General features: G+C 48.2%; 1 protein-coding gene across 1 annotated transcript; it reads right to left on the bottom strand.

Annotated features, from left to right (window-relative positions):
• Positions 1-1,390: 1,390 nt before the first annotated feature.
• On the bottom strand, positions 1,391-4,059 carry LOC127299110 (protein IMPAIRED IN BABA-INDUCED STERILITY 1). Its single transcript, XM_051329010.2, has 3 exons — positions 1,782-4,059; positions 1,555-1,687; positions 1,391-1,447 (listed from the first exon to the last, which is right to left on the bottom strand). Exons 1-3 carry the CDS (start codon positions 3,597-3,599, stop codon positions 1,422-1,424), a joined length of 1,977 nt encoding a protein of 658 aa, XP_051184970.1. The 5' UTR covers positions 3,600-4,059; the 3' UTR covers positions 1,391-1,421.
• Positions 4,060-9,387: the final 5,328 nt, after the last annotated feature.

Below are 9,387 nucleotides of genomic sequence, written 5' to 3'. Positions count from 1 at the left end.
AATTTGGGCCATCAGATTTCGCGCGTTCAATCATGGCGGTGAGCATATCAACCACTATATTACATAGCATGGATGATAATGGATCACCTTGTCGTACCCCTTCTTTGTGTGGAAGTAATTGCCAATGTCATCATTGAATTTATTAACTATACTACCTCCCAACACAAAGCTATGGATTAAAGTACGCCACTCATCAGAAAAACTTTTTATTTTAACCGTCTGTTGGAGGAAGGACCACTTAATTTTATCATAGGCTTTCTCGAAATCAATTTTTAGAATCACCCCATTCAACTTTTTTCTATGTAGTTCGTGAACTGTTTCATAAAGGATAACCACCCCCATATAGGATGTTATGGTCTTGCATAAAAGCAGCTTGAGATGGACGAACCACATTGCCTGTGTTCAGCCTTATCTTAACAACTTTGATGAAGATTTTAAAACTATCCTTAAGAAGATTGATGGCCCTATAGTTCACAATCCTTTCTGCTTTGTTAACCTTCAGTAATATTATTTCATTAAGACTAGTCGGAACAATTCTAGTTGTCCGCTATGAAGGAAGCTGAACAACTTTAGAAGATCCGATTTGATGACATCCCAGAAGTTACGGTAGACTCAGCTGAGAATCCATCGGGACTAGGGGCTTTGTTGTGTTTCATTTGGAAAACCGTCTTTCCTACTTTCTCTTCGGTATAAGGTGTAGTAAGTAGGTTATTTTCCTCATCTAAAACTTGGGGAATATCGTTTGTTCGGGTTTCATCCAAAGAGAAGTTGCCTTCATCAGGTGCCCCGAACAAACCTCTGTAATAATTTGTAATGTATGACTTAAGTTGCTCATGGCCCTCAATCATACATCATCCTAAACCATAGATCGACTAAGTTTCTTCCTATATATGCCAAAATGTAAATGTGATTTTTTTTCAAAAAATAATAACTATTTTTGATATTCCTGATTCTAAAAGTCTATGACCAAAACGAGTTCTCCGAAGACTCGGAATTTACGCCTTAGCAACAACAATGTAGTGAGCAGCAAGCACAAACAAGTGCGGCATATTATTAGCAGTACACAACCGACTGGGCTAGTGACGAGGGAAGAATACAGGAGATGGAAGTGACAAAGAAGTGGACGCTACGGTACGTGCATTGTGGATCGGCAGCTCTATACAATCTTGCTATACAGAAAGCCTGAATGGTAACCATTCCCGTTTGAAACGTGGGAATTTTGCGTGAAACATTTCAATTCCCAGCAGGAGTCGGGGAAACAAAAAAAAAATCCCAGCCTTCTTCTACACAGGGCCTAGCACGCTTGGCGCGCATCGCTGCCAAGATTTGATTGCATCAGCATTCAGCAGAGAAGACGAACTTCAGCTGCTGCAGTTCTGTCTGTATGAACTATGATCATGGCATACGTTTGTACCCCTTTCTCAGTGCTGCTGCTCCCTCTTGCTTCCTGCTGAGAAGAAGAAGAAGAAGAAGAATGAGGTAGGGTAAGAATGGCGGTTTCAGGTTAATGAATTTCGCTGCAGGTATGCATCGCATCATGAGGAGGCCGGTCACCTTTGTGGAACCACGACCGGCGGCCAGCTCGCCGGATCTGCTGCTCGTGGCTCTGCAGGTGCAGAAGATCGTCGACGCGCGAAAGCAATGGGCCCGAGTAGTCCACCCTCTCCATTTTCTTCCCCTTGTTCTTCTGAATCCAAAGGGGGAAATGAGCTCCAGATGAGTAAAATGATCATATGTATGTCAGTAACTTGTAAGAGCATTTCTTGATGTGAAGTGCAGACCTTGCTGGTCTTGAGCTGCTTGCCGTCCAGTGGCTCCCTGATGGACCTGCTGCTGTTGTAGGGCTGGGATGAGCCGAAGGCCTCTGCAACCTGAGCCCACTGCTTGATCATCTCCTGCTTCTCCACCTCGTATGGAGCTGTTGTGGTGGTGGTGGTTGTTTTTGTGCTTGCGGCGTCGCCTCCGTCGGTCCTCCTGGAGGAGCTCCTCTTGGTCGCCGCCGCGTCGGGTACTCTGGGCTTCTTGGCCCACGCGAATCCAGTGGACGCTGCGAGCTGCACGGGGCCGGCGCTGAGAGCGGCGTAGTCGGCGAGCCGAGCCGGCGCGTCCTCCTCCTGCCTGGCGCACGGCGGCGGCGGCGTTGGCCGGGCGTCGTCGTCATGGCGCTTGCTGGCGGCCACCACCGGTTGGACTTCCAGAGGGAGCGACTCCTCGGCGTGGACGTGGCCGTGATGCCGCTGGCTGCTGCTGGTGTCCTGCATGCTCCTGTGCGCCCTCGACAGCCGCTTCGCCGTCTCGTTCCTTCTCCTCCTCGATTCTTCATCCCGGAGCTTAGCGTCCATCTCCCTGTTCGGCGCCGCGCACCTGGGAGGGATCATCGCGGACGGTGGTTCGCTCGCGTGGGCGAAGTAGTCCGAGGCAAGGGCGGAGGAGGCTGTGCCGCGGGCGGCGGGCTCGACCGAGAGGAGGGTGCCGAGGAGGCGCAGCGCGGCGTCGGGCATTGCGGACCCGAAGGTCTCCCCGAGGCGGCTCTCGTAGGGGACCTGCGGCCGGAAGACGGACGACGAGGACGACACGTTCCCGAGGCGGCGCCAGTAGGCGTCGGGCGGCGAGCCGCAGAGCTTGAAGATCTTGTGGATCTGCTCGACCTCGGTGCGGCCCTGGAGCACGGGGCGGCGGGCGTGGAGCTCCGCGAAGACGCAGCCGGCGCTCCAAAGGTCCACCGTGGGGTCGTAGGCGGTAGCGCCCAGGAGGAGCTCCGGCGGCCGGTACCAGAGCGTGACGACGCGGCTGGTGAGCGGCGGCTGCTGCGGCGAGGAGGAGAAGAGGTTGGCGAGGCCGAAGTCGGCGATCTTGAGCTGCCCGTCGGCGCTGACGAGCAGGTTGGCGCACTTGATGTCCCGGTGCATGACCCCGCGCGCGTGGCAGTGCTCCAGCCCCGCCAGCAGCTGCCGCATGTAGCACTTGATCTGGGGCTGCGAGAAGGAGCTGTCGGCGGCGGAGGACGAGGCGAGCCCGGCGAGGTCGTGCTCCATGTACTCGAAGACGAGGTAGATGCTAGGGGAGGAGCGGGAGGTGATGAGGCCATGGAGGCCGACCACGTTGGGGTGGCCCTGCAGCCGGCGGAGCACGACGATCTCCCGCGCCATGAACCGAACGCTCTCCGGCTCCAAGCTGTCGAACCGCACCTTCTTCAGCGCCACCACGCGGCCCGTCTCCAGGCTCCGCGCGCGGAACACGCTGCTGTACGTGCCCTGCCCGATCTTCTCCAGCTTCTCGAAGTTCTCGGACTTGAGAGGGACCCACCCCTGCACCGCCTCGGCGGCCACGGCGCTCAGCCACGCTGGCCACCCGGCCGCCGCCTGCTCGCACTCGATGTAGCGGTGCAGGTTGCCGGCGCCGGCGACGACGATGCTGCCGCGCACGTCTTCCTGCTCCTCCCCATCGCCGCCAAGATCAAGCGCCTCCAGCCGCATAGGCCTGCTCCATATCGACGCCGACGCCGACGCGCTCCTGGACACCGCCTCGTACCCCGATGCCGACGACACCTCGTACCCCGGCGATCCCTGCGCCGCCCCCTTCGACACGGCGCACCCCATGCCGCCAACGCCAACGCGGCGGCCCGACCAAGGTGCCGCCGGCAATGACCAAGAAAATCAAACAGGGAGAGGAGCGAGAAGAAACCAACCAGGAGAAGGAGCAAGAAACAGGGGAGGGCTCCTCTGTTTTGGCGCCCCCCACCTTCTTCCTCCTCCCCTGTCTCCTCTCCTCTGCCTCCTCTCCACACGGCACAAGCAAATGCAAACGCAAATCCAAAGCAGCTACCTCCTCCTAAAGATAGAAAGGAAATCTAGATTAGAGTTGGATAGCAGCACCGCCACCACCATGGCCAGCCTTGCATTGCCGCATCTGCCTTTAATTGGGCTTTCTCTTCTTCTTCCTCCTCCTCCTCCTCAACCTGTCTGTCCTCCCTTTTGCTTTAATTCCTGTGCTTGTAGCCTTGAGCCAAGAAAAGATAATGGGAGAGAATTTGCACTTCTTGTGATTTTTATCATGTCCTGCTAAAGATAGCCAAAAGCTGGTCTGCCATGGTTAAGTGCAACAACACCTCATATTCTCAGCCTCCTAGTGAGGGAAATAAGAACAGGTGCATCTGATCCAGAAAGAAGAATAGTAACTTACGTGTATGTAAAAGTAAACAAAAAAAGTAAACTAATCAATTTATCTGTGATTTGTTTTTTGCATATAACAATGTGTTTCCATTATTTAGACATAATAAAATTACTAGAGGAATTGACAGATCTTATTAGATATATGCATGTAGATTCTCTGTGATTTTTATCACATAAAATGTGCTTCCATTATTTAGAAATCAATCATATTGTACAAGATTTTGTTGGAGAATACCGTGTGGAGATGTGTGCATTGGTCAAAGAATTGATTTGCATGCAAGTATAGGAACGTGGTGCCCGGACTTTGGGCGGGAAATGTTCATGTGATTGCATTATGGCACCAGGGAAGTGCCATGCGGGCATGTACTAGCCGTTTGTATTTAAACCCTACACACAGATAGGTTACCTGGTTTTCTCTCAATCTCCACTTTCTTGCACCGTGTGCTGAAATAACTCATCATGGCTAGTGGATTTAGTTAGCACTATAATGTGATGATGGTGTTGATAACAGTGATCACTAATTGCTGGTTCGTTTGCGAGAAACATGCTATCATGTGATCAGAATCAGTTAATAGACTATGCAAAGAATTAGAAAGTGATGGTTTAGCACTTTAGCTGTTCTTATTTATTTTTCTTTTCTTACTGCCTTTTTGGTCTCATGTGGAGAGAAAGGGCGTAAGTGCCCACACTGTTTCTACCCCACCATTTGCATATGACAGGGAAGGTGGTGTGTTAGTTGGGGAGATGTTTGACTCTTGCACCCATGGTCATTAGGTAAGAAGATTTGACAAGAATCGTCCAACTAACTGTTAACTTCTGATCCAATTTTGTCGGTGGATTTTGCTGTTTTGATGAATATCAATAGTGTACTCACTTTTATTCTCGTTAATCATGAATGCATGCCTTGACTCCTATATTTCTTTTACTCCACGGTTCGATATAATATTAATTGTGTACTTACAAACAACAATTTGTGGACTATTAAGGGTGAAAATCGAACCAGCTCCACTAAAAGTATAACTGGAGCTGTTAACTTAATGAGCTCAAAACCCCAACTCGGATTGGCTCTGTGAAGATTCGAGTTGCTCGGTGTGCTTGTCAAGGAAATGAGCCATTCAAAGGTATAATTGATGCAAGACCATGGGCGCCTTGTTGGGCATCCACCACGATTGCCGTATGTGACCGTCGGACTGCTCTTATACCACATATAAAAGAAGATGCCCACATTTAAAAAAAAACCCTAGCGGCCAATCGCATGTCGTGCTTCTCCTCCCAAATCCCCTCTCTGCTCGACCTCCCGACCATTCCTGGCTGAATCAACTCTCGCCTCACCATTGCCATTGTCGGGACTTCTCGGCGGAAGCAGTACCGTCTCGTTGTCGCCATCGCCGGTGGATGCCTTGCGGAAGCAGCAGGTTGCCACCAATGACGATGTTGCCACCTTGAGGTGTACATCGAGGTGCTCTCCCTCCCCTAAACCGCCTCATGTCGATCTCCACCGTACGGCATCCCCTTCACCATCAGCGCCTCGTCCCCGTCACCAATGATGAAGGGCATCGATCCCCCACCGCAAACCATCCATGTCACCGGCAACCATACCCTTCTCTGCCGTTTCACTCTTTGCTTGATGCCACTGCCTCCTGGCTGAGCTCGAGTTCCCCCTCAATGGGAGAAGCAAGGGGCGCCCACCATGACGTCTCGTAGACGAACGAGTGGGGGACGGAGAGAGGAACGTAGCCCGTCTCCGCACGCCATGCTGTCACTAGGAGAAGATGTTGCACTCCATCTCTCCCTCACATGCTCAGGTACTTCCTCTCTTTCTTGAGCTCCTCCATCTCTCACTAAGAAATGGTATTATGGAAGGACGTTGATAGGAGGAATGCAACATCTCCGTATCCATGAGGATGGTAGGTTGTCGCTCATGCTGATGTACCTCTCTCTACTTGAGGCTGAGATAAAAGGAGGCAATCTGCTCTGTTTGATTTGGTCCTAGAACATAAATCATTTTTTGCAAATCTTTATTTGTGTGTAAAATGTTTTATTTAATGCATCCTTTATTTGCCATGGCTTTTTGGTGCTATCAGTAGAAAGATAGAGGGACAACAGTGGGACAAAAGGTCTCTAATGTTTCATACTCAACCCTAATTCGACTAAAAAAAGGCACCTACCAGCAGCCCAATTGCTTGTGCATTGAGCCTTAGGTGAGTTCGATGTCTCCCTTCATCGCATGAAACAACATTTGGATCTTTGCCACTTCCATCTGCTGGCCGGACACTTCTTCGGTGTCAAGAGATGGTTTGCAAATGGTTGCGGTGTTCTCTATGCCTTGTCGTACACCACCGAGCCGCAGTTCCTTCTTCTCTACTCATGTGCACCATGGTGATGAACTCCACCGCTGATCACGGTCTAAATATGTCCAGGCTCCCGGCTGCATCGTGCTAGGTGAGCGAGGCATTTTTTGTGTTTTATTCTCACTAATGAAGCATAAGAATTGTCATATATGCTTGTTCTCATGACCTCTAACTAGATTATCGACCATCTTGCTATATGTAAGAAGTGCTATATGCAATCTGATTGATGTAACTAAGATTCATGCTTTCTTTCTTCTTGGCACTAGTTTATTTATAAGAACCAACTATATAAACTTTTATGTGCTTTGTGTGATATCTAATAATGCTTCTCTTAGCGATGAGTTAAGAGTGGAGAAAGGGTAGATGCGTGGAGCATCCAGAGATGGTGAGTGGAAGCGCCTAACGGGGACTATCGTTCCTACCTTTTTTGGTAAAGGGAATACTTTAATTCTAAGATGATATCAATTACATATACCCTCTCCAACAACCTAATGACTAGCCAGTCAAAACATTAATGATGCACTTAGGCGAAAAAATAAGAAGAAAACAAAGACCCTGCCGAAGCAAACATAGAAAAACAACAGGAATAACACCGTCAGTGGTGACAACACATTGATTTCAAAAAAGTTTCTCCAAAAATGATAGCTCTGGGAATATAATAGTGCAAAAACACCGTCGTTTGTTGATCTAACCATTATGGTCAGATCTCAGGTATTCACCCTCAAAAGGGTCTATTCTCCAAACAATGCATTTGACAAGGAAATGACTAGGGAGCCAAAGTTGCTAGGTACAACCAAAGGACATACCTAGAGTTTTTACCCAAAAAACTAAAACCCCGAACTCAAAGAGCACCGCCAAGATTGAAAATTTCATTATCGCCCCACTTTGGTAGTACTCTTTGGGATCTTCTCTCGGTCCGCTGGTAGTACTCTTTGGGATCTTCTCCATTTGCCACGAGCATTTGAGATAGGAACTGCTATGATCCCCCATCAACACCTTGGAAATAAGAGAAATAAAGATGACAATCCTGACCCGAGGTGGATGGTGATCGCCACGAGCCAAGGGAAAATGAGTCTTCACGTCAGGCCACACTCTGGTTGTGGCAGAGCATGCAAAGAGCCCGACATGCTTCCTACCATTGACCTCGATCTGGAATATGTAAAGTCAAGGACGCATGCCTCCAGGATGATTTACCATGCGCATGACCTAGCCGTAGCACCTGCGAGGGTTCACAGAGTCGCCTAATTGGCGTTGGGAACCTTCGGCACGAGGAGCACCACAACCACATCGGGCTCCCCCGCCACCGAAGCAGGGCACATGTACATGGATGGTACAACATGTGATGCATGCATTTTATATCATCATATATGCATCATATAATTATAGTTCTCATTGTTATTTGCATTGATATTGCATTATTGAATTATTTATAAGATTTAGGGGACTTTCTTATAAGTCCCTTGTTTTGGTATTTGATTTATGGCAAGCAAAAAACAACCTTTTTCGTATTTTAATATTTCAGGGACCTTCATGGGCACAAATAAATCAAGGAAAACTATCACGGGGAAGGCCACGAGGCCCAAAGTGGGGCCCATGGGGCATCTCGATACCCTTGCTGCACCATGGGGGGCTACTTTCCCTTGTGCATCGCTTCCCCTCCGTCTTTTTATCAGCAGCTCCATACCGCGAAAAATCCCACGTTATAATTTTCCCGAGATTTATAGAGGCGACGGCGGAAGCCAAAGTCTTCTCCGTGAGAAAATCGAAGCCATCATCAACAACAACTCCTCCTTGGCATAGGGAGAGTCTCTCCATCAACATCACCATTATCCCCAACATCAACAAAAACTCCATGTCGAAGAACCCCTTCACCCCATCATAGTTTGTGATAGATCGGAATCCTGAATAAGTTTCTAATGTTGTGTTCATGCTTGTGCTCGGTAACTTGTTGTTACTTGGTGAGGAAGTTATATTTTCAGTGTATACCATATGCCACTGATCATCATCATGTTTCACCGTTGTGAGTAGTTCCCCATGTTCTTCAGGGCATAAGATGGATTGACTATGATTTCCATATAGTATGCCATGAGTATTTTGTCAAATTTTGTACTTTGATGTGGTTCTATGATGGTAAGATACGAATATCGACTATGTGTTACTTCGTCTTTATGGGCTCATAGGGTTGCTCCTTAGTGTAATGAAGATGAGTATGGATAGCAGGAGATGGTAAAAAGCTTGTTCAAATCTTTAGAGTTGCATTAGGGGGGTTTATATGATTGGGGACCTTAGAACTTAAGACAATGGTTGAACATTTATGTTTTGATGAATCCCTAGTTGGCACCTGTAAATGGCTTAGGGACCAACCATTAGCTTAATGGTGTGTTTTCCCATGCTTGTGGCCGCACCTATTTTAGGCTCTGTCCAATGAAAATAAAACTTGACAAAATATTTACCATACTCTATTAGAAATATTTATGTCATGAAGTCTATGCCACCCTTCGGAATGCTTGTCTCATATAAGAACACACACAAGCTTGTCCTCTTGCTGAAGAGAGGATTGGGATTTCTCTAAAAGGAGCATTTAATTTACTTGCAATTTACTTTACTTGCATTTTGTTTTGCTTGTCATTTACTTTCTCGCAAACTATAAACCAGAAAATACAAATCCTTGTGTCTTTTACTGTTTACTTCATTGAATTTCCTAACCAATAGCTTTAGCTCCTCGTGGGTTCGACAACCTTTTATATTCAAAAAGTACTACAATTGACCCCTACACTTGTGGGTTATCAGCATGCTAGGGTCGTGGCCCTACAAATTATTTGATTTGGACCCATATATCCCCTGCTGCTTGCCGCCTCCATGTG

This window comes from Lolium perenne, chromosome 5 (genome assembly GCF_019359855.2).
Source record: "Lolium perenne isolate Kyuss_39 chromosome 5, Kyuss_2.0, whole genome shotgun sequence".
Lineage (NCBI taxonomy): Eukaryota > Viridiplantae > Streptophyta > Magnoliopsida > Poales > Poaceae > Lolium > Lolium perenne.
Note: the sequence above shows the minus strand (reverse complement) of the source record. Positions and strands in the feature narration are given on the sequence as shown.

What these genes read in the sequence shown, in the direction of transcription:
- LOC127299110 (XM_051329010.2), bottom strand. Translation starts at nt 3,599, where the DNA reads ATGGGGTGCGCCGTGTCGAAGGGGGCGGCGCAGGGATCGCCGGGGTAC. An exon ending in AGCAGCTCAAGACCAGCAAG is followed by an intron (nt 1,688 to 1,781) that starts GTCTGCACTTCA and finishes CTTTGGATTCAG; the next exon opens with AAGAACAAGGGGAAGAAAAT. An exon ending in CCGGTCGTGGTTCCACAAAG is followed by an intron (nt 1,448 to 1,554) that starts GTGACCGGCCTC and finishes TCTTCTCAGCAG; the next exon opens with GAAGCAAGAGGGAGCAGCAG.